The 23,480-nt window shown below is 38.5% G+C and overlaps 4 protein-coding genes across 5 annotated transcripts; 1 reads left to right on the top strand and 3 right to left on the bottom strand.

Moving 5' to 3' along the window:
* Window positions 1–501: 501 nt before the first annotated feature.
* On the bottom strand, window positions 502–5,968 carry LOC113166980 (cell division control protein 42 homolog). Of its 2 annotated transcripts, none has more exons than XM_026367266.1 (6): window positions 5,835–5,968; window positions 5,157–5,290; window positions 4,996–5,068; window positions 4,806–4,915; window positions 2,584–2,781; window positions 502–1,787 (listed from the first exon to the last, which is right to left on the bottom strand). In XM_026367266.1, the coding sequence occupies exons 2-6, from the start codon at window positions 5,259–5,261 to the stop codon at window positions 1,698–1,700; spliced, it is 576 nt and encodes a 191-aa protein (XP_026223051.1). In that variant the 5' UTR covers window positions 5,262–5,290; window positions 5,835–5,968; the 3' UTR covers window positions 502–1,697. The 2 variants fall into 2 exon arrangements, with proteins under 2 accessions (XP_026223051.1, XP_026223052.1); XM_026367267.1 differs by lacking the exon at window positions 502–1,787 and adding an exon at window positions 1,858–2,414.
* Window positions 5,969–6,394: 426 nt separating this feature from the next.
* Window positions 6,395–8,406, bottom strand: LOC113166978 (CMRF35-like molecule 1). The gene is made up of 4 exons (XM_026367264.1): window positions 8,321–8,406; window positions 7,862–8,227; window positions 7,444–7,492; window positions 6,395–7,271 (listed from the first exon to the last, which is right to left on the bottom strand). The coding sequence occupies exons 1-4, from the start codon at window positions 8,346–8,348 to the stop codon at window positions 7,124–7,126; spliced, it is 591 nt and encodes a 196-aa protein (XP_026223049.1). The 5' UTR covers window positions 8,349–8,406; the 3' UTR covers window positions 6,395–7,123.
* A 2,115-nt stretch (window positions 8,407–10,521) lies between these two features.
* On the top strand, window positions 10,522–13,399 carry LOC113166953 (acidic mammalian chitinase-like). The gene is made up of 11 exons (XM_026367233.1): window positions 10,522–10,546; window positions 10,733–10,762; window positions 10,857–11,058; window positions 11,165–11,221; window positions 11,303–11,468; window positions 11,660–11,784; window positions 11,941–12,064; window positions 12,184–12,369; window positions 12,487–12,606; window positions 12,837–12,978; window positions 13,089–13,399. Exons 1-11 carry the CDS (start codon window positions 10,522–10,524, stop codon window positions 13,397–13,399), a joined length of 1,488 nt encoding a protein of 495 aa, XP_026223018.1.
* A 152-nt stretch (window positions 13,400–13,551) lies between these two features.
* Window positions 13,552–18,382, bottom strand: LOC113166944 (major facilitator superfamily domain-containing protein 4B). Its single transcript, XM_026367219.1, has 10 exons — window positions 16,524–18,382; window positions 16,182–16,380; window positions 15,694–15,936; window positions 15,398–15,560; window positions 15,134–15,249; window positions 14,816–14,989; window positions 14,547–14,694; window positions 14,385–14,455; window positions 14,148–14,268; window positions 13,552–14,056 (listed from the first exon to the last, which is right to left on the bottom strand). The coding sequence occupies exons 1-10, from the start codon at window positions 16,751–16,753 to the stop codon at window positions 13,962–13,964; spliced, it is 1,560 nt and encodes a 519-aa protein (XP_026223004.1). The 5' UTR covers window positions 16,754–18,382; the 3' UTR covers window positions 13,552–13,961.
* Window positions 18,383–23,480: the final 5,098 nt, after the last annotated feature.

Raw genomic sequence — 23,480 nt, 5'->3', positions numbered from 1 at the left:
CCTTTTTGTGATATCAGGACAAGAAGACATAAATATATTAAGTGCAGCTTTGCAGAACAGGCACTTTAAATTATCTGTCTAGCTCGGTTTGTTTTTGTTTATTGGGAGGTGACAACATCCACAACAAGGTTAGAATAAACACATCTAAACTGAAAAGTCTGTCCAACTTTTTATATAGATCAACTTGAATATTTTAAGTAGATCTAATGTTTAAGTTAGATAAACTGAATTAAGTCCAATGTACTTTATTCAGTTTAGTATATGTGATTATTTTCTAAGTGTAGAAAAAAAAAGCCCAAAAGTTGACCTACAGTGTTAGATCTGAAGCAACTGTGTTTATGAATGCTATTATAATAATATGCACAATTACAGTTCGGCCTTAATGGAAATACCAGTTTAATATTCATTGTATTGCTGAAAATATGTAATATTTTACAAGGTAACATGTTATTATGCAAAGTATTATTTATCCAAGCTCAAATCATCATGTGAGACAACATAGTATATGAAGGGAGGTTTATTCATAATACTGGTTTGTTGTGATGCTGTATCACAGTCAGAATACATTGCAGCGTCAATGTCCAATTGAATAAAAATCATAGTACAAGACACTAGTTTTCATTCTCTTGGTTAATTTAATTTCAGTGTCATTTCAGTTTCTCTAAATCTCACTGTCAGTAATGCAGACGACTGTCAATAAGTTATGAGTTATTCTCACGATATTTACAGATAAAATTCAAGCTCACTGCCTAAGCATAATAAAAGACAAATGCAAATAGCACTAGCTCAGTCATTGTAAAATCTTCACAGGGTTTCAGAGTGTAGCTTTTTTTTTTTTTAAAGAACGGTCACATGTTGCGATCTGACTCTCATGCTAAATTTACAAAATACAGTAGTTCATCAGCCTGGGATGATAAGCTGAAAATGTTCCCATTGAAACGTTTGGATGTACGTACTGTATTTAAAATCTAAGTTCCATATTACCCAAGTTTGTCAGGCTCTCTACTTCAGGTGTCAATTTATCCAGTTTTCTTTGGGTATAAAATAGAACTATAATGAAGGAGAGCCTAGAAATGTCATATTACATGAAATATTTCTTAGATCTGCCCAGAAACCAAGTTGACATTGAATAACACACATCGACTCCTATTAACTCTTTGAGAAATGTGTCATTCTTAAAAATGTCTGAAAAACAAAAAACCAGCAGTGGAAAAAAACAGTTCAGCATCACTCACAGTGTTGAACATTTATACTTCAAAACAAAAATAGATGTAAAATGTAATTAGAATTGGAGCATCTCACCAATGCCTCATTTTTAGCCTGCTTGTGTTTTATACAGCCATTTGTCAGCTCTTTTGGAATATAATGCAAAATGAGCTCTAAACACAATGTGGTCAAGCTACATTTCTTTCCCACAGGTCGTTTGTGTGCCATTCTGTAAGTATTCAGTGTTCACATCATATAAGAACATTTCAGATGCACAAAATTACCAAACAGCGTCAAATGTTATGTAGTTTATAAAAAAAAAAAAATAAAAAATCAAGTTCAACACATTAAATATGTATTCAGGCTATGTCAGTCAGAAAGCAAATATTTCATGATATCTCAAATCATGACGGAATGTGCTTGTGCAGCAAACCTCTTCGACACTGTTAACCTAGATTTGGAACCTGGTGGGGAGAAGGCCGCGATGAAACTTAGAGCAGAACACATTTACGTCTTTTCTTAGGTTCAGGAGGCTCCAGGGCAGCCAGTATTGCCTCATCAAACACATTCTTTAATCCTTTCTGTGGAAACAAAATATTAATATTCAAAACAAGGCTATGTTTCAAACACAAATTAACATCTTCAGGGAGCTAATTGCAAAAGAAGCAAAATTTTCCTTTATTCAAATAACATTATACAAGACTCTTCTCATGTTCAAGTTGAGTAAAGACAAAAGCCCATGGAAAATTTTGATGCTGCGGTAGAAAAAGAAACGGTTCTTACTGTCCAAGACATTACGTTGCTTAAATGCTTAGTAGGGTATGACTGATACTGACATTATAACAGAATGTTAGTTTTTAAATTAACAAAACCAAACCCAGTCATGTCCAAGTACACATATTGCAAGGAGAACTAAATTATGGCACTCGTCATGTTAGGCAGCGTGGATAATTGTGATTAGGCCAAGTTGAAAAGAAAGCACACAACAGACGGAATAAAGGTAATGGGCACAACGTTTTACAGTTTAAAAGAGCTTTGTAGGTATTTTAGTGACAGACATCTCTTTTTAATGAATAAGCAGCAGACGATTGAGAGGCTAAGCGTGATGCAAGAAGACATCAGAACAAACAGCATTTTCTCTTTCTCTGAGTTTCAGGGGGCTCTAAAGCAGCTAGGATAGCCTCATCAAATACGTTCTTCAGTCCCCGCTATAGAAAGAGGAAAAGAAGGGAGAAAGACAGGCACACCACACAGTTAGATGGAGATTTTAGCCAAATGTTGTTAGCAAGACACAAGACAAAGCATTTCCAGTTGGTTAGGACTGAAACACACACACTTGATACACCAGTTTAAGTGTGGTTTAATGGGAAATCTTACCTGTGTTAGAGCTGAGCACTCAACGTATTTGACTGCCTTAAGGTCACGAGCCAGCTTTTCTGCTGTCTCAGGGGTGATTGGCTTCTGTTTGTTCTTAGCTAACTTCTCCACTGTGGAGGGGTCATCACGCAGATCAATCTGAGTGCCCACCAACAGGAACGGGGTCTTGGGACAATGGTGAGTTATTTCAGGAACCCACTGGGGAAACAAATCATTAAAATAAACATCACTAGAAGGCACGTATGTAAACGCTATGAACACAACTGTTATGACATAATAGAATTATTGTAAAAAAATAAAAATAAAATGTATATTATATTAGCTATATAGAATATATATTTATTGCCATGGTTCCATGGAACTTATCCAGAAAAGTTACACTTTATACATACATACATACATAAAACACATTTATTAGTTGTGTATGTGCATGTATATGCATATATGTCTGTACTTGAATCTATACTGTACAATATTTTTGTGGCAGTTATTTATTTTCGTTTCAAGTACTAGTAGTAGTATTTCTCTTATGCCATGTCATTTGGTCCATTTGTGCACAAATTAATAAATAAATACACTAATTAATGGGTGCACATACAAGAAGACACAAAGAAAAATGAATGTGTAAATAACACACAATAAACATGCAAAACCAAAAGTGTGGCAAAGATACTAGCACTGAGTTCAAATCACCATCACTGCTAGAGGCTGAACTGAACATAGTATAATGTAGTGACTAGATGGTATATATAGTAGTATATCAAGATCTTTGTATGAGTCATTTTGCATGTTAGCCTAACTACTATAATATCTTATCTATGTTGTTTGTTGTGACCAAATACAAAAGTAATTTGATCTAAATCTAGTGTAATCTTGGTCTGTTACTTAAACGTTTGTGTCAGGAGCCATTATAAATATAGGGAACATTTAAAAACTAATTAAACCTTCTACACATAAATTTGACAAAAAAAACAGTAGTAGTCACACTGCGGCCTGTGCTGCAGTGTGGGCACCCTACTATAACACTCTCTTTAGCAAATATCACAGTTTGCATATGTTTTTGCAGCCATCTTTCGGGTCTTCTATTTCATATTTCCTCCCAATTTTCCTTGCAAAAGTATTCTAGCTAGTACTAGAGAAATATCCCTGGGCTGTCTTGCACACCGAGTTCCTCTTTCAGGTTGCATCTCTCAAGGTAGTTCATGGTAACCTTTGAGGTATGTTTAGGAATGGATTATCCCGTTGCAGAACCCATCCTCCTGTCAGCTTCAGCATTTTTACGGATGGAGTGATGTTTGCTTCCAGAATTTGCTGGTATTTAGTGAAATCTATTCTTCCCTCAATCTTTGCTATATGTCCTGTGCCACTGGCTACAACACAACCTCCAAGTTCCAAACACCCCTCTGCTGATTACCAAAGAGTTGTATTTTAATTCCATCAGTCCACAATACTTGTTTCCAAAAACTACTACACATGCACGGTTTTCTTCTACAGACACTTCCACGAAGGTCTTGTTTGTGCAAGCATCATTGTACTGTGAAATGGTGCATCACCACTCCTAAGTCTGCCAAATCTTTCAGCAGTTTGTGCAGTCAAATGGGGATTTTGATTAGCCCTTCTGACCATCTCAGAAAAATCTCAGAAGCAACAGTCCTGAGATTTTTCTTTGTCTTCCGAATCTCATTTTCACCTTCACAGTTCCCATGAACTGCCATCTCTTGATTAAATTTCACACAGTAAAACTGCAAGCTTAAAATGCTTTGCTATGTACTCCTGGTCTCAATAACACTTTCAGACTTCACATCTGCTTTGAGAACAGTGAGGTTGGTGAGTGCATTAAGTTTGAGGAGTGAAATAAATTGGAAGCTGGTTTTATGCATTGATTTTTTGTTCAACTTTTCGCATGAAAAATAACTATGAATTAATATTAGCTGAAAATATTGTGTTTTGTGTTCTATATCATAGAGCCAATGTGTTTGGAACTTTTTAATTAAAAAAAATATACATAATCATCAAAATAATATGTGCTTTGCACTAGGTTCTGTCTACAAGGACTTAAAACAACTCAGCAAGAACAATCCAGGTTTTGTAAAACAGACAATGACTCATTGTTATACTGATTTACCAATCTTAAATCACTCAATAATACAAATACAAGCAGAGAAATAGGTTAAATTAAGTACCAAAGGCAGATTAGTTCCAAAAAAAGATGTTGCACTCACCTTTTCTTTAACATTCTCAAAGGAGGAGGGCGAAACAACTGAGAAACAGACTAAGAAGACATCTGTCTGTGGGTAGCTTAGTGGTCGTAACCTGTCATAATCCTCCTGACCTACAGAGATCACATGAAAAGTGAACTTCATTGCGATATACTAAAACTGCACAAATTCAAAGAGGGATTAATGATCTTACCTGCTGTATCAAATAAGCCAAGGGTGTAGGGTTCACCCCCAATCATTACAGTTACTGCATAGTTGTCAAACACCTGTGATAAAAGAATGAATGTCATTGAGGTTCAATTTTTGCTTTGACACTTATGCATCCGACTGTGAAACTATTCAAAACGTACTCACTGTTGGTACATATTCAGAGGGAAATTTGTTGGTTGTGTATGAAATCAAAAGGCAGGTTTTTCCAACAGCTCCATCACCCACCACCACACATTTGATGGTCTGCATCTCTGTGCTTTCTGACACGTTAACGTTAGCTGCAAGGAGAGGAAACAGTTAACTCACTAACATTTTTAAATCACAAACATTGGCCCTGTCGCAATTTTTGTTATTTAATGGTTTAGTCTTATCAAGTGCTAGTGACAACTATGTTTATGGCTAAAGAAAAGCTGTGTTTTCTAACATTACTCCCCAACATTGATGTTAGTGTCACACCCCACCACCAAAACTGTCTGCCTAACGTTAGCTAGCCAATGACAATGTTTATCACATGCCAGCGCTTTGTGGATTGTATTTACCTTTCTAACTGTAGTATTTGTAAATAGGGTAATCGGACCTTCACATAATAAAACACCGTGTACTTCAAAATAAGGAGAATTTTAACAACAAGTTAAGTTAACGCTATGCTAGACAATACTAGCTAGTCAGCTAGTTTAAGCCACTGGCCGGCCCACGTTAGCTTTCAAACTAACGTTGTACCCGATCTCCGGCTGACAAAACAAAACATGAGGCAACTATGAGAACGTGTATTTGTCAACTAACTAAAAAACAAGGACGTCAGAATATGTTTGAGTTACGTACCAGCGTCTTTTCGTCTCTTTGCTAGCTAACTTTAGCGTTAGCTGTCTGTTTCGCCGGGCGTTGGCACCACCTAGCAGCAGCTTGGTACACTCGTCAGTCCAGACTTCCTGTCAAGCTAAACCAAATAACACCGGACAGCACCTTCAAAGTAAAAACGTTTAGCAGCCAATGAGAAACAGGATGCACATATTGCAATATATACCTCCCAACAAACACTTAAAGAAGTTGAGATTAAATCAGTATTTGTTGATTGGGGGATGTTTTCTTGCCAGTATGTAGTTTTTAACTCCAAAATCTTCACGTGTCTGTTCCGTCTGATGCTTTTACTTTGAAAAAGCCCCAGGCGTCCCATCCCTCTTGCCATGTTAGCTGTCTTGACAAATGTTCACGCAGCAGAAGAGGTGACGTCACCTCCTCATACCTGGATCTGAGCTCTGGCCTTTATGTGCTGCAGTCACAGGTAGTAGTGTGCACAGTATCATAATGAAAAGATGAGATAATAAATAATACAAAGAAAAGATAGCTAGAGCCAGTGTTTTTAATTTGCTAGAGGCCTTTTTTTTAAAATAATTTGTTTTGTCACCGAAAAACACAGTTACAAATATTACAATAAATATACATGCAATAAATTAGGATCATGTTATATTATGTGCTGCAATGTTTGGTTTATTGTGAGTCAATGGAGCCCTTTTTAGTGTTACCACCACTATTTGCCTAATATGACAAGTGACAGTGTTGCAGCTACAATCAACTGGGTAGAGAAAGCTACTAGAAAAGTATCACAAATCATTCCACCTCCCTTAGATAAGATATTACGTAACATTTTCTGTGGAATGTGAGCATCAATTATTTTTGATGAAAGTCACGAGTTTGCATAAATCCCCTCAGATAGAAACACCCTATGTAGGTATCTCATAGGGAAGTAAGCGTGACTGAAGTTGGGAAACCACATCTTTATTCCTTCCTTTTATTTAACACAAATGGAGAAGTTTATCACCAACATTCAATGTCACCATTTGTCAATGTTTTGTATTTTTTTAAGCAATGCATCACAGCAACCGCATGACCATCCATAAAAGATCTGTAAATAAGTTGTAAATAAAAGCCAAAGACCCCAGTTCTGCTGTGGTCCTAATTTTGAGCTGATTGGATATACAAAGGTGGGCCTGAAGTTATTTTAGGCCATGGCACTGAAATAAAATACTAAGACAAAATCAAACCCTTATCGAATGTCCCTGGGTTGAATGCTTTTGTACACATATAAAAAAAAGAAATTTAAAATTTGACTTTTATTGATAGACGTTTGAGGTTTGATTTTGAAATTGTTGTTGCTGTGATATTTTCTTTGCGGCTTTTATCCTCCACACAGTGATATGTGTTGATACCAGACAACACAACATTAAAATAAACAGAATCCATCGCAGAGTCGCCCACCAACTAGTTGAAACAAACAAAGCCATTAGCTGGGATCAGAGTCAGTTAGTTCAAAGTGGCACATAATTGTTTATATGATCATTTATTCAATTATATCAACTGTTAATTTTTAATTAATATGTTGCTCAACAACAACAATATGGAATGGTAGATTATCACTGTAGACTCCACTCACCTTGTATCATCATTTTCCACTGACAAGCTGGTTGGCGTTGTAAATGTAACTATGAGAAAACAATTTTGAAATAAAAAAAATCAAGGACTGACATCTTGAATAACACAAATAACACCTATAAACAACATTCAAGGACACTGTGGCTGCAAAATGCTGGTTCAAGAACTCTCAAAAAAGTGAACATTTTCACCTTTTCGAAGATAGAAGTTATCATAGGACTGTACCAGACAGCATTCGCTTTAGCTATACACAGATGTGGGAAACTAGCCAATAAAATTTTAACACGACTGAAATTAATGCCATGTGAAAAGTTATGTCAGGTATATGAGCTTTGTTTCTCTGGTGTTGAAGCAGTAATATGAAGAAGCAGCAATATCGGCAGTTGTGTTAGACTTGAGCTGAGTCAGCTGGGGCATACCTGTGTGGGAGACAAGGAGCCTGACAGCCTTGTGGATGTTCCTTCCAGGTGTGGAGATGACACACCAGTACATACCCTCATCGCTCTTTCCGAATGACTCTACAGTAACACTGAAGACTCCCTCCTCCTTATCATCAGCAATGGAGCTTCTGTCCCTAATTGGATTCTTGGATGTTGTCACCACTATGACACAGAAGTCATACACTGCTCCTTTGCACCAGTACTTTGTGTTTTCTCTGAACGTAAGGTCATATTGACAAGATACTGTCACTGATCCTCCAGAGGATGCAGTTACCACTTCTGGAGCCGACAACTGAACTGAGTCTACTGTATCCTTCATCAAGCAGAAGAGACAGAGAAGTGGAACTGCAAAATCCAAACATACAGTATTTTACATTATGTTAGTTAATTAAACATTATTTACTAGTCTGCAGAGCTACATATCTAGTAAAAAATTACCTTTAATGAAGCCAATAAATATCCACATGTTCCTCACGATGGGGATGGATAGAACAAGATGAAGCAGAAGTACATCGCATTTAGACACTTCCTCTTTTGTCTCGTGTGTTGTGAAATCAGTTTATTGGTAACATTTACAGCATATGCTTGTTGTCGTATGGGAAACATTATTTTGACATCCCACTTTGTCCAATCTCTCAACTTTTGACAAGTGAGAATTGCTGATCCAGACATCTACTTAAACAGCAGGTGGCACCAAAGACCAAACTGTCCAAAGCAAATGTAGAAACAAAGACATTCTTGTGTGCAATTTGCAGGTTTTCCCTCCAAAGTCATGCAAATGAGGGTCAATGGAGATTATAAACTGCCCACAGGTGTTAGTGTGAATGTGAATGCCTCTCTGTCTCTATAGTTTGACGTCTGTTATTGACTGGCAATTGGTACAGATCTCCACCTCTCGCCAAATGCCAGCTGGTGCTGGCACCAGCCGCCCTACAAAGTACAATGATAAGCAGTTAATGGATGGATGGTATATCTGTAAGAGAGAATTTTGATTTGATTTTAGTTCAAATGTTTGAACAAAAATAAACCAAATTATCACTGCCTAAAACTTCTGCTGTTCCCAGTGATCGCCTACATGCTATAAGGAAACATTTCTATGCTGATGGCAGTGATCTCTTCGAGGATGACCTTCACAGTTACCAATTACCACAGCACCTATGGCAGATTTTGAACTGGTGAGTTAATGCGGTCCACCCCCATCATCCAAACACCAAATATCTTTAGGAAAAACTACTGTGTTCCTCCAATCCAGAGATTTCCAGAACAATCAAAATGACTTTCTAATAATTCTACATAAAATTAAAATCAACTAAAACAAATGGACAAAAGTTTGGAAGGAAGCTTGAAAACAATGCTGATGTGGCCTGACTACCATGAGAGAAGCTCATCCCACACAAGTGTAAAAACAGAACTGTGCTGATGACGCATACAGTGGTGGTGAAAAAGTAAGGAGTGCAGAGGTCTACACTCTATTTCTGAAAACTCATGGATTCTTAAAAAATATGCATAAAATAGTTGTACTATGTATCTGTTTCTTGCTGTAAGTAAATGTACAGAGAAAGTTCTACCCCCTCATATTAAACTAATGAAAAATTTTAGTTTTGTGAATATTTAAGGCAGCGCTGAACGAAGTCACAGTGATGGTGTTCTTTTTCTTTAAACTCAACACATGTCTAATGAAAGTTCATGTATAATCTGCGACAGAATCAGATTAGCATTTAATTTGTACCTCAGGGGAAAGAATTCTCAAATAGATATTTGAATGAACTGTCCTGAGATGATGAAATGACCTTAAGAAAAACTTTCACACTTAAGTGAACCAGTGAGCAAATGTAACATCCCACTGACGGTCCCCTTGACAGTGTTTGTTTTATTTTATTTTGTTTAATGATTGAGACACACAATGAAATGCTGATAGAGCTGTTTTGGAAACGCGAGTGACATTACTTCTGCTTTTTTCAAAATTTGGCTCAGCCAACGTGTTTTCCACTGACACCAGCATATCTTTCTTTAAATATTACATAAAGTGTTAATGATAAGAAAGGTTGTGTTATAATAAAAGTGAAATGATTAGATAAGTTCTCAATGTATCCTGACTTTGCTTTTTATTTAAATGTAAATCAATCCACATGACCTGACACAATTGTCAAACATATTTACCATCACATAGCTGCAGTCTAAATAGTGTTTGAAAGGCAATTTTGCGAGTCAACAAAAGTTTTATGTCACTGCTATAGCAACAGTATATTCACTAAATGATATGAGAGGCATATACAGAGATTTTATGCACTTTACACACATTTTTTTTTAAGTCATATGAGTTTTTAAATGTGTTCTTATGGATTTATAGTGTTCATTTTTAAACATGTCATAGACCTATTTGCTGGAGAGCTTTGATTTGTAATTGCTTTGGATAAACGAGTCCTTCACACAAGGAGAAAGTGCGCCTGTGGAGAATATGCTTGAAAGTGTGATAAGTAATCACACACGATTCCGGGGAGCACATTTGATAATCGTTCCTAGAACAATCTTTTGCAAACAAACACATTTGTTGGCAGATGTCCTATTTTCTGTTAAGTTTGAGCAAATTGGACGTGCATAAAAGCGCCTGTTAGGTAACCTCCTTGTACAAGGTAGTCATGGGCAAAGTACTGTTTGTGACAGGTAAGTCAGAGCTGCTCCGTGTCTAAACTATTTTCTCTGTTGTGTGCAGTCAATTCTGCTTGTAATTGGTATATGTAAGATTTGTGTATGCATCACATTGATTCTGTTCTGTCAAGAGTGCATTTTCAAACTTTTTCCCAATTACAGTTTGCTCAAAGATAACCATGTGCTTTTTTAACTTCATAGCATTGGCCCTGCTGCTGCATGCGCAGCTTGGTAAGCTGTTTACGAATATAATAGTTCATTTTGTTTTAATCAAAAATGTTGACTGCATCATAAACATAAATGATCTCTTTCTTATGTACCACAGGCTCATCCTTCATACTGTCATGCTACTTCACAAACTGGGCACAGTACAGACCACCTCCAACCATTTATATGCCTAATGACATTGACCCATGCCTGTGTACCCATCTTCTGTATGCCTTTGCCACCATTAAGAACAACCAACTGGCCACCTATGAATGGAATGATGTGGAGCTTTACAGTCAGTTCAATGGCCTGAAGAACCAGTGAGTCATCAACATAAATTGTGTCTGTTGTTAAAGTAATGGTCCATGTAGCACAGTTAGGAAAATAGGTATGTCTTTAGTTGTTAAGTGTCTGATTTATTGGCAGGAATGGCAACTTGAAAACTCTTCTGTCTGTTGGAGGATGGAACTTCGGCTCTACAGGGTGAGATAATCTACAGCTTTCCGCATGTGGCCCTTTAAACAGTGGAGATATTCTCATTTAACACATTTCCATTTCCATTAGTTTCTCACAAATGGTGTCAAGCTCTGCCAACCGCCAGACCTTCATCAATTCAGTCATTTCGTTCCTGAGGAAGTATGAGTTTGACGGGCTGGATATTGACTGGGAGTACCCAGCCAACAGAGGAGGCCCTCCTGAGGATAAAGAAAACTACTCTGTTTTTCTGGAGGTTTGATCTGTCTCTTCAGTTTCCTGTTTTCAGTAATGTCTAAATAAGTTCTGCCTCAGTAAATCCTTATGTGAAAAAGAGACACCGTGACACCACTATGACCTGATTATGTTAGAAATCATGGCTTATGATTTCTGGAGTTCAGTTAACACTAAATATTTTATTATTTATTATCTATTGATATTCAATAGGAACTGAGAGCTGCCTTTGAGAGTGAGGCCCAGCAGAGCAACAAGGCTCGTCTTCTAATATCTGCTGCTGTGTCGGCCGGAAAGGGCACCATTGAGACTGCTTATCAGATTCCTAAGCTTGGCCAGTAAGCATCTGAAACAATGCTGGTGATGGGTGCAGTATTATTCAAATCAAAAATTGACCACATTTGAATAGAACAACTCACTCTTTACAATGATGGATCTAAAGCTTGTTAAACTTGACACCAGAACTTCTCCCCTTTCTTGTTTTCTAATTCCAGGGCTCTAGATATGATCAATGTCATGACATATGACTTCCATGGCTCTTGGGACCCCATGACTGGTGAATGTAGCCCCCTGTTTAGAGGCCCTGATGACCAGGGTAGCTTCATCTACTTCAATGTGGTGAGTACTTAACCATTCACATCTGAAATCTTTTTATTTTATCTGCAACTACAGTAAAGATTAAAAAGTTATTAAGCCCCAGAGCCATGTTTATTTCATTTCTAATTGCTATGTACCAGGACTATGCTATGAACTACTGGAAGAGTCAGGGAGCACCAGCTGAGAAGCTGATTGTTGGTTTCCCCACATATGGAAACACCTTTACTCTTAGCAACCCTGCTAACCATGGCCTTGGAGCACCAATTTCTGGTGCCGGAACACCAGGAAAGTACACACAAGAGGCTGGAGAACTTGCTTACTTTGAGGTACATTTTCTTGTTGCTATGAAATTAAAAAAAGGAATAAGTTTGAACATTGATGGTGATTCAATTTTACGTAAAGTCCTTATGCTGGCACTGAATCATGGCTTTATTCAATTACAGATCTGTGGCTTTTTGAAAGATGGAGCAACTGAGGTTTGGAACCAGGCCCAGGATGTGCCATATGCTTACGATGGAAACCAGTGGGTAGGCTATGACAACATCAAGAGCTTCCAGATCAAGGTAACAAACATGCACAGAAAACCTTTTTACAAAACTATTTTGGCAGGGCAATGTGTTTGGCTTCAATGAAGTACCACATAGCAAATATATTTCCCAGTTTCCATAACCTGTTAAAACTTCAGTTATCCTGCTACCCATGTTTTATGTGGAGTCTTGCTGCCAGTTATCAGCAAATACTGTACAAGTATTTTGGTAAAGTTATGTTTTCAACCACTCTGTCCTTTCTGTAGGCTAACTGGCTGACAACTAGTAACTTTGGAGGTGCCATGGTGTGGACCATCGATATGGATGACTACTTGGGCACTTTCTGTAACCAGGGAAAATACCCACTGATTAACGTTCTTAAAAAGGGCCTTAATCTGGAACAAGCACGTAAGACTTTTAATACTCATGACCAATACTGATGACTGATGACCAACGTGACATCCATACCATGTTTACAGTAAAATAACTGTTTTAAAGAATAAATGTGTGTTTTTCAGCGTGTGCCCCTCCAGCAACTCCCCTTCCACCAATTCCTGGAGTGAGCACTACCACTAGCTCCAGCGGAGGCTCCAGCGGCAGCAGCTCCTCCGGTGGAGGCTCAGGCTCCAGCGGCAGCAGCTCCTCCGGTGGAGGCTCAGGCACCAGCGGCATGAACAGCGGGTTCTGTGTTGGGAAGAGCAACGGCATGTACCCAGACCCAACAAACAAGAACCAGTTCTACAACTGCAGTGGGGGGAAAACGTATTTTGAGAACTGTGCTGCTGGTCTGGTCTTTGACAGCTCCTGTTCCTGCTGCAACTGGGCCTAAAGCTGAAGTTACAGATTGACTGGTCTACTGTTCAAAGGCTGGTTGACCTTGTTTTACATTTGTTCTTACGTAGAGGTAATTTCTCTGGGTTTGAAATGTTAAATAATGTAAAACCAAGGCTGAAAGAAAATAAACATAAAATAAGGGTTTGACTTTGTTGTTTATTTATGTCAATCACAACTGCACTATGTTCAGATTTGTACAATTGCTTCAATATTCATATACAGAATGTATTTTTCAATTTACATATGCAAAAACACATACAACAAACAAAATGAAAAGACACAGTTAACATAAAGAGAACAGAAGACTTTACAGTACAGATATATTTTAAGCGGATAACTGCAGGCATAATCACAATCCTTGCACTGTCAATTACAAACAATGATGCACTACAAAATAATACACAACTTGAAGAACACAGTGATCATATGGTAAAATATAGATACCTCTAGCATACTGTGTGCTTGACCTTTGGTACAAAGTCTTTGATGACAGACTGTCATCAACAGTAGTTACACATTTGTTTCTAACAGAGAACAAAACACAGCTGCTGCCCATCTCAGCATCTCTCTTTCTCCTCATTCCGTTCTGTTTTGGCAGATCCATTGTGCTCTGCTGCTGGTTCCTCTACAATGGCTGATTTTTTTGATGTTCCTGTTGGGATTCGGGGGGAGTTAGAGAGGGTGGTGTTGAGTGAAAACAAACCATGAGCAGCAGTATAAGAGAGTGTTGCCTAATACTGTACCTGTGAGGTAATTTCTGTGCATTCGTTGGAACAGCAGTAGAGCGATGAAAAGAATAAAACCAATGCAGGCGATTGTCACTCCACATAGCAGGAAGCTGTAGCTGCCTTCAGTATGAATAATCTGGGGATAAGACAGCAACATTAAATCTAAATATCAGCTGAGCTTGTTTCTGCAATTATAAACCTTCTTCTTACACTATCTGTTTATATAATAGAGAAGATTCTTATTACACTTACTGAGCCAACCAGAACCTGCATTACCATCTCTCCCATTCCTGCACTTGTCACCAGGACTGGGGTTGCACAGCCTGCAAAAAGAAACTAGTGGTTTATTTCTTCTCCTTACTGTGATTGCAGTTACTGTGTTGTTACTATTGTGCTTTATACACACTATTATACCTTGATAATCAAGGATGTCTTCAGTATAAGCAAGCATACAGGGAAAGATGCTGCTAAGGAACAGCCCACACAAACATGTCCCAACAAATAAAAAGGTGCTGCTGGTATAGAAGATAAGGAGCATCAAGACTGTAACAATAGCACCGACCTAAAAAAAAAAAAAGAAAGAAGAGCGAGCATGGACAAGTTAGTGCTGACTTCACCTTTTGCTTTCATTGTGTTGTCTCATCCGTCATGTTATGGCAGTCTAAATGGTTCATTTTATTTACCAGATTGAACATGAGCAGTCTGACAGGCTGGAAACGGTACGAGAGAGGTATGGACAACAAACGTCCAGCAGTAATTGCTGCCCAAAAGATACTGGCCAGGTAACCTGCTGTCTTATGAGGCAATGACATAGGTGGTGAAACCCCATAGGTGTACACAAAGCCAGCATATGCACCCTGAATAGAAAAGGCAGACCATTTAGTGTGCTCTACTGTAAATTCTGTGTTTTATGCTAAACAGATTTATGTGCATTCTTAAAATTATGTGGAACATAGCATGTGAAATGCACATCATTTTATTTATCTGCACCCGTGACTCACCACAATACCATCCGTCATAAAAAGCACCATCCCACCAAGGACATGAATTGCAAAGAAGGATGCTGGCAGTGTGCGCAGGTTATCATTCCGACAACAGCTAAAGATATCCCCATGACCTGTAACAGAGCAAAAAGTCACATATGACAGATTGTAGCACGCGAAACAGCATTTATTACTTTTTCCTCATCCAAACTGACGGAAATTCTATGAAAGCACACATTATTCAATTTAAAATATGAGACTGTAAAACTAACACTACTTTACCTCTGGCTTCAAGTTCTTTCTGTTCTGTGTCTGAGCCACCAGCCCCCTGTTGGCTCTCCATTGCTAGTTCATCTTTGTTCAGAAGACTAGTAGTGCCGCTGAGGCAGCAAGGGATCAGCTGCTCACGATACATCAGGAGCAAGACTACAATAGGCACTGGAAGCTAAAAGTGCAAAAATGACATTCCGATTTTTACACTTTTGCCATTTCAACTACTAACTGAAAACATCAGATTTAGGCTACATAAAAACCATAACCCCTCTCCTCATTTTACACCTCCTCATCATCCTCCTTACATTAATAACTGCCATAATCCAGAAAGCATAGTGCACAATGGACTCCGCTGCCTCTCCCTCATGGGGCAAGTGGCTTTGAGTTATGTTGTGCTCTGCAATGAGACTGTTTCTCAGCATGTATCTGAAATGATGCATGATCTCAGTCCCGTTCCCTGTGTGATTCCCACAGCCCGTGTCTGAGAGAAAAGGATCTGCAATCAGTGGGCTCACTAGGGCTCCAAACCCAATGAAGAAATGAAGAGCCTGCAAAATGTAGACAAAGATAAAGGCCAGAAAGATGCCTTAGTGCAGTTTAAAAAACCAATCAAAAACAAAACTACAGAAATAGCTTCTAACATGGGAATATATGTCTACTGAATATGCAGTGTACAAAATCCCACTGCATATCTTTCCATAAATTTGTACCTGCTATTCAATATTCAATGAACGTTAATGCTGCCATGTCAGTATTTCTACAGCTATAGTGCTCATACTACAGGACTCGTCACCTGCAAGAAAACAGCTGAATCCTTCTGATAGATGGTCACCAGCTGGATGTTGGCAATTGTGTCAATAACTCCCATTGCCAAACCAGAAACAGCCATGGCGATGGCCAGAAGGAGAACATTATTGCACAGGGGGATGATGGCAAATATTACAGAGATGATGAGAGCACAGACAAATAATGCAGACAGGGCACTGAACAACCTTTAAGAGAAGAAAAAAGACACAAATAGAATTATAATGCCAGACTATTGTTTTCAAATTACTATTAGTCTATTATGCAGACCAAACAACTGCTCAGCAGATTCTGGAGGATAACATCCCAGTGTAGAGTTTATGATACTTACGTCCGCTTGAAAACACCACCGACAGAGCTGCCAATCAACAAGCAGAACTGCTGGGCAAAGAATACCCAAGTAATTTGACTAAGCGTCGAGTTTGTTTGACATTGCAAATCCAAAATAGTAGGTCCAAGGAAAGCAATGCAGAGTCCAAAGCTGAAGAAAACACTCCAGTAGGTCAGCGTGTGATGGGCATTCCTTTTAAACAGAGTCAGAATCTGCTTATCCACAAACATCTTAAGTAATAATACTAAGTATTACAGCAGCTCTGGAAAGATTTGTGGATGTTTGCTGTACTATGTTGAGTGCGATGTATTTTAAAGCCTTTAGCTCACTGCTATTGGCGTTGCTTAACTGCAAAGGATGTCCTCTTGAGTTAATAGGTGAAGTGGAGCATCTTCCGGCAGCAATATGCTTATTTGAATTGTGTCAATGATTAGCAATGAAATGAAGGGGCTGTGTCGGTCTGTCTATCCATCTGTCTATCTAACCTATTTATCTACGTAGCTGTCTGTCTACCTTCAAACTAACAAAGTTCATAGGTGGCTAGGTGAAATTTATCAGCAATGACTGTTGTAGGTGCAGGAACTTTCCAATAAAACTGCAGTTCAATGCCTCTATAAGATTTAATAAATCAAAGGCTTACACTTTACATGCATGCATGAGTAATACACTGTATTATTAGAACCTCGGTGGAAAGAAAAAAAAGGACTTAATACCTTACTACTCTAAGCTCTGTGGGTTTTGGCCAAATATGGGCTTCTGGTAAAGTGGTAATAGGGGATACCAAAGATTTCTTGCAATACAGGTTTATTATTAAATCTGAATCTAGCCTTCTTTGAATCACATGTTGCTGGATGTGCTGATTGAGTGACCAAAACTGGTAGTTGTTTTTTACCCTAACAAATATGATGCATGTTGATGCTAAATTAAAATTTTGCTTCTTGGCTATGACTTTCTATCTGTACAAGTTGTAGAAAGAACTTTATTAGCATCAGCTACACAACATGACGCTTCCCTGCAACTGAATCTTTTTGATTCCCCAAATCTACAAAGACCTCATCTATGTAACCTGATTTCACAACATTTTCTGCAAAGTGGAGATGTTGGTCCAGTACCCAGAAACAGAGCAATATATGTGTTTATACAAAAGGCATTCATTAACATCCACTTCCTCCTCTGGAGATGTAGCAGGATGACACAGGATGACTTCTTCAGGTAATTGTCAACTACAGTGATCTTGGAAGTGTGTAAAGGGATGTTAAAAATCAACAGCAACTTCTGGTTACTGATGCAGGACATCTGTTTGTGAATGAACTTATTATTTACTCAGATTAGATTAAACTGACTTATGTTTGTTAAATCAAGACAGGTATGTATAATAATAGTTTAACTAACCAACTTTTATCTTTTTTTTCCGAAAAAAGAACAATTACCTTTTTACAATGATATCTGCAACTTCTTAAATATGAACATAGTTTCATTCAATGGTTTAACTGCTGGACATAGGAGGTCAGGAGCATCAGCTCAAACTGGAGGTTTCATGTTTCCACATTACAGTTTGGGAAAGCAGGCCTCTAGTTTCAAACTCTACTCTATCTGAGAAGTGAGGTACTTTACATAACATGTTCTACTTTCAACACTAGATGGAGTAGAAGTACTGACATAATCCACAAGGGCAATTCAATCACGTCTGTCTCTGTAGAAAAAAGTATTTACAATATATATTTATAAAGAATTGAAACAGAATGAGCAGAAGGCACACATCATGAACTGTAATCATTTTTGTACTCTCTCTGACACATTTGTTCGCTGATGGCAGCCACATCAAGAGATATAATGTTAGTAAGAGAGTTTAAAGTGGACCAAAGCAGTGATGCCTTGGTCTCTCTGTCTCATCTCCATAGGCTGACATTTAGCCAGCTCTCAATCAGAGGCCTGAGACAGTGCCAGGACAGTGTGACAGGAATCATAATCTGATTGCTCTATTTTTACCCCTCACTGCTCTTTCCCCACCTCTGCTATTTGCTTTATCTACTGTGTTTCTATAGGGTCTAGTGAGCCTGGAGGGAAGAGCACATGTTGCCACCTTCTGTATGTTCCGTATAAGGATGACTAAATACAAAGACACCCTCATGCATTAAAAACAAGATATGTTAAGTCTGTGTGTATATTTAATCATACTTGAGAAATAAAATAAACGTGATTATCTGTGAGAAGGCTTAAGTCCCAATATGTTTGTGTTTTATGACATCAGCTTAGGAAGGCATACATGACTGAGTACATTAACACAAGTAAAGGGATTAGCTGAAGAAGACATAACACAGGCTCCTTTTCAAGGGAAAAGAAATGCCTGTCACCTATCCACATTTCTCCTCTCCTCGTCCTCATAGCCCTGGAGAGAAATGCCCTGCAGTGCACCCCCTACACATCTCCTCAGGCCCAAAATAGAGACAGGGATATGCAGTATGCAAACAGACATGTCTGCAGGGCAGAGCCATGCTATTTTGTACTTTCAAACACGCTGCTGGTGAAATAGTCAAGACAAACCCCTTGTGAAAGCAAGTACAGAGAAGATCAAAAATGTTATCTATTTATAATTATTCAGAGATATTCCAAGTGTCACTTTTATGTGAAATTACTGCTATAAAACTGATTATAGGGAGCACTCTCTATCTTGACTCTCTCCATTTTAGAGGAAAGAAGGAACCAGCAGAAAGATCCTAAAGATGGAGATGAGAGTTATTTAAGTGTAAGTAAGTATTGACTATCTTGACATGTGTTGTAAGATACAGCAAAGCTTTATCGTGCTACTTTGCTACTGCCTGTTGATGGGTTGGTAATTACTTAATTTTTCCAATTAAGTTATTACCAACACGTGCAAGCAGCACAAATGTAGAGGAGATGGCAGATGTTCACTGAAGTCTGAGAGTTGCATCCTGAGGCCTACAGTACTTTACATGTGGCTACAGGTTGGTTAACGTTAACACGATGTAATTTACATGTCAAAGAAGTACACTGGCCAATGACACTTCTAATCACTGGCGACTTCAATATTTAACCAATACACAAGTTCTTGTAACCATTATATTATATATATATATATATACATATATATATACACACACACTGGAATTTTAGACAGCAATAAAAAGGCCTGACTTTGCAGGAGAGAGCCTTTGTTAAATCTCTACAGTTATTGCGAAAAAAATGTTCTTCTATTCCAATGTGTCCACATTCAGTCTTATGGAAAATCATTTGAGGTTTGCTGTGTACTGGACTAGGAACAAAGCATTTTTCTCCAACTGTCCATCCTTTGATATAAACTGAATGCAAGTTACGTTCAGTGGAGCATTGATGCTTATCCAAAGACTTAATTCAGGAATTCCTTGCCAGTATTTCTAAAAATCGCAGCAGCCGATCACATCTGGAGCCCTCTGAAGATAATGGCTTCTGTCAGCCAATCCCCACTTTGTTCTGCAGATGAATCGAGCGCCACTGTATTTGTTGGTCCTTGTTTGACCTAGGGCATCATCTTACATTTCAACAAAATATATGAAATCATTTCTTACTGATATTACAGTATGTTTTTCTAAAGCATCAGCATTTCACTCCAAATTGTGGTTCCACAATGGTGGAACGACCTGCCTACTTCGGCATGCTCAGCTGCCTCACTCTCCATTTTCAAAAACTTACTGAAAACTGAGCACTTCTGAACCTTTCTCTGCACTTTAATCAAAACAAAACAGACAAAAAACACCCCATCTTGCCCCATGAAACTGAAATAACTCTTCCTACAGCTGCCTTGTACTAAATGTAGATGTAAATTAGACCCATCTTAAGGTTTCTGATTTGAGAACTGTTCTAATTTGTCCTTTTGAGCTGTGAAGCTTACATTAAATCCTCTCCATGGGGTTTTAGTGTGTAGGGTGGGCTCATATGTGAAATGTTACAACAAATCCTGGAATATATTACTCATCAGTCGCTACTGAAGCCAAGCTCACAAGGTTTAGCAAGGTTCAGCTGCAATTTATGGTAATCTTACATTTACATGTAAATTTACATGTAAATTTAAGAAGTCATTTGGCAGATGCTTTTATTCAAAACAAGTGAGGTACTAAGCAAACAAACAGCTAGGGAATAATAATTTTTCTTTTTGCAAGTGCATAGGAAGTTGGGGAAGAGTTCTGTCTTCAACTCTCAGTTCTCTTTGAATATTGGGAGTGAGCCTGCTGAGCATGCAGCATTAGGCAGCTCATTCCACCACTGTGGGGCCACTGTGCTGAAATGCTTTTCGTGTAGTATTTTGCTGTGTGTGGTAGGGACCACCATGTTTCTCCATGAGAATTTGTGTGGACAACAACTGAAGATCCTAAGCTGTGGCTGAAGCAGTGAGTCAGAGTGACAGGCAGAAATGTGTGCTGAGACAGTGGAGTCATCTGGTGGAAAGGACAGTGTGTCATTGGCCTGGGGCAGTCTGAAGGAGGGGTAATGACAACTGCAACCTCTGTCATGGTACCTTAAAAATGTGCCCAGATATCTAAGTTGTTAAGTTGTTGTTGTCCATCCATCCACCCATTTTTTCTAACCGCTTGTCCACTCAAGGGTCACGGGAGTGCTGCAGCCCATCCCAGCTGTCATCGGGCGAGAGGCGAACACCCTGGACAGGTCGCCAGTCCATCCCAGGGTAGATATACAGAGACAGACAACCTTTCACACTCACATGCACACCTATGGGCAATTTAGAGTCACCAACATGCAGGTCTTTGGAGGTGGGAGGAAACCAGAGTACCCGTAGAGAACCCACACAGACATGGGGAGAACATACAAACAGTGACCACTACACCACCGTTGTTGTTGTCAGATGTTCAAATACGGCTTCTTTGAATAACCGCTAAACAAAAATTACAATACAAATATACATGGAGTATAATACAGTGCCCATTCAAAAAAAAAGTCACCACCTTAACTTGACTAAGAAAAAAGGGTAAGAACCTCCCATTAGATAATCACTGCATGGATTAAGTTTCAGCTGGCAACAGGTTATTTAACCCTAACTGATGCAGTGAGTAGCTGCTCATTTCTTGAACAACCAGGTAAGAAGACACATCCTGGGTCCGATTATTGGCAGGCATGAAGCAAAGAAAACATCTAAAGAGATTGTTGAAACTACTAAAACTGGGTTAAGAACTGTCCAATGGAAGAAGGTCATGTGGTCTGATGTGAGTCCAGATTTACTCTGTTCCAGAGTGATGGGTGCATCAGAGTAAGAAGAAAGGCAAGTGAAGCGATGCCCATTATGCCTAGTGCCTACTGTATAAGTCTGTGGGGGCAGTGCTATGACCTGAGGTTGCTGTCAGGTCTACGTTCAGCAACATTATGTGCTCAAACATTGAGGTCAGTTGATTACCTGTATATACTGAATGACCAGGTTATTTCATCAATGACGTTTTTACTTTCCTGATGACATAGACATATTCCAAGATGACAATACCAGAATTCATCGGGCTCAAATTGTGAAAGAGTGGTTCAGGGAGCATGATACATCGTTTTCATACATGAGTTGGCCACCACAGAGTACAGTCCTTAACCCCACTGAGAATCTTTGGGATGTGCTGGAGAAGACTGCGCAGCGGCCTGACTCTCCCATCATCGATACAAGATGTTGGTGAAAAATTAATGCAACTCTGGACGGTGATAAATGGTGTGACATTGCAGAAGCCTATCGAAACGATGCCAAGGAAAACATGTGCTGTAATCAAAGCTAAAGGCGGTCCAACGAAATTTTAGAGTGTGATTTTTTTTTTTGAACGGACAGCGTATCATAGAAGACCAGAAAGGCCAGTTCAATATTTACATCAATAGTAGAGAACTGTAAAAATGTATTCTAAAGATTCATTCATGTTCAAAATAGTTTCCTTTTTTTGATAACTGGCTTTATAGTGTATCACCCTTTCATCACTTTCATGTTCTATTAATTTTCCAGTTTATTTCTCTGGTGATGTTATAGAGAAAAGAAAAGTTAAAATGCATCTTCTGTTTTATCAAATCCGCAAGGAGATGATTCATTTGTTGTTGGAAACCTTGAGAAAGAACAATCTGTACCATAGAGTGTTGTACGATGAAATGCAAAATAATATGAACTAGGACAAAAGAAAGATTACAGAACTAATGGAAGTCTAAACATGTTTTTTAAATGTTATATTAGATGCTATGAATGTATTCTTCTGCAGGTCTTTTAATATTGAACAGCTGAGGGTGAATAACACAACCATACAGCATTTGCAACCGATATCATCTACTGTCAGAGATTATTCTTTCTCCAAACAAATTTGTATGATTTAATGTGGAGGTTACCACTGCAGCATAACCTCTATTCCCTTTTGATTTTTCTGTAATTCTACCTATCATGGTAATCTACCCAGAAAGCTGAATAAAGGGTAAAATTAAAAGTAGCATAATAAAGGATTAGTTTCAAAGTGAAGTACGGCTTTCCTGAAATGGATATAACAGGGTGTTCTAGACTATAGAAGGCGTTACGGTGAGCCAATAGGGGAATAGAAATCAAGCATTGTGCTTATTTTCCATATTTTAGCACAGATAATAATTTGAATGCTGTGATAGGGTGCACGACCTCAGTGGATTTAATGAAAGGCAAGTGATGAATTCAGAACCCCACAATGATAACAGATTTCTGTATTGAGGACTGAACCAGCTTTGTTCCCCTGAAGATTTTTTTCTGTGAGAGAGAGAGAGAACAACTCATGTGTGCAGCAATCTGACAGTATATGTTTGTACACGCGTCCGGACGAAGAAAACACAACAGTGATTTATTCTTTTCTATCATAAGATGTTTCTTGCTTTTCCCCTTCTTCTCCTCCTCCCTGTCCTCCTCTCCCCTGCCTCTCCAGACACAGTTGTAGAGAGCTGAGCAATGATGCGTGTCTTAGTGAAACCTGGTGA

This window comes from Anabas testudineus, chromosome 7 (genome assembly GCF_900324465.2).
Source record: "Anabas testudineus chromosome 7, fAnaTes1.2, whole genome shotgun sequence".
Lineage (NCBI taxonomy): Eukaryota > Metazoa > Chordata > Actinopteri > Anabantiformes > Anabantidae > Anabas > Anabas testudineus.
Note: the sequence above shows the minus strand (reverse complement) of the source record. Positions and strands in the feature narration are given on the sequence as shown.

What these genes read in the sequence shown, in the direction of transcription:
- LOC113166980 (XM_026367266.1), bottom strand. Translation starts at nt 5,261, where the DNA reads ATGCAGACCATCAAATGTGTGGTGGTGGGTGATGGAGCTGTTGGAAAA. An exon ending in CCTCTGAATATGTACCAACA is followed by an intron (nt 5,069 to 5,156) that starts GTGAGTACGTTT and finishes CTTTTATCACAG; the next exon opens with GTGTTTGACAACTATGCAGT. An exon ending in TGGCTTATTTGATACAGCAG is followed by an intron (nt 4,916 to 4,995) that starts GTAAGATCATTA and finishes TGATCTCTGTAG; the next exon opens with GTCAGGAGGATTATGACAGG.
- LOC113166978 (XM_026367264.1), bottom strand. Translation starts at nt 8,348, where the DNA reads ATGTGGATATTTATTGGCTTCATTAAAG. An exon ending in ATTTATTGGCTTCATTAAAG is followed by an intron (nt 8,228 to 8,320) that starts GTAATTTTTTAC and finishes TGGATTTTGCAG; the next exon opens with TTCCACTTCTCTGTCTCTTC. An exon ending in GCTCCTTGTCTCCCACACAG is followed by an intron (nt 7,493 to 7,861) that starts GTATGCCCCAGC and finishes GTTTTCTCATAG; the next exon opens with TTACATTTACAACGCCAACC.
- LOC113166953 (XM_026367233.1), top strand. Translation starts at nt 10,522, where the DNA reads ATGGGCAAAGTACTGTTTGTGACAG. An exon ending in CAGATTCCTAAGCTTGGCCA is followed by an intron (nt 11,785 to 11,940) that starts GTAAGCATCTGA and finishes TTCTAATTCCAG; the next exon opens with GGCTCTAGATATGATCAATG. An exon ending in CCTTAATCTGGAACAAGCAC is followed by an intron (nt 12,979 to 13,088) that starts GTAAGACTTTTA and finishes TGTGTTTTTCAG; the next exon opens with CGTGTGCCCCTCCAGCAACT.
- LOC113166944 (XM_026367219.1), bottom strand. Translation starts at nt 16,753, where the DNA reads ATGTTTGTGGATAAGCAGATTCTGACTCTGTTTAAAAGGAATGCCCAT. An exon ending in GAAAGAACTTGAAGCCAGAG is followed by an intron (nt 15,250 to 15,397) that starts GTAAAGTAGTGT and finishes GCTCTGTTACAG; the next exon opens with GTCATGGGGATATCTTTAGC. An exon ending in TGCAGGTTCTGGTTGGCTCA is followed by an intron (nt 14,269 to 14,384) that starts GTAAGTGTAATA and finishes TCTTATCCCCAG; the next exon opens with ATTATTCATACTGAAGGCAG.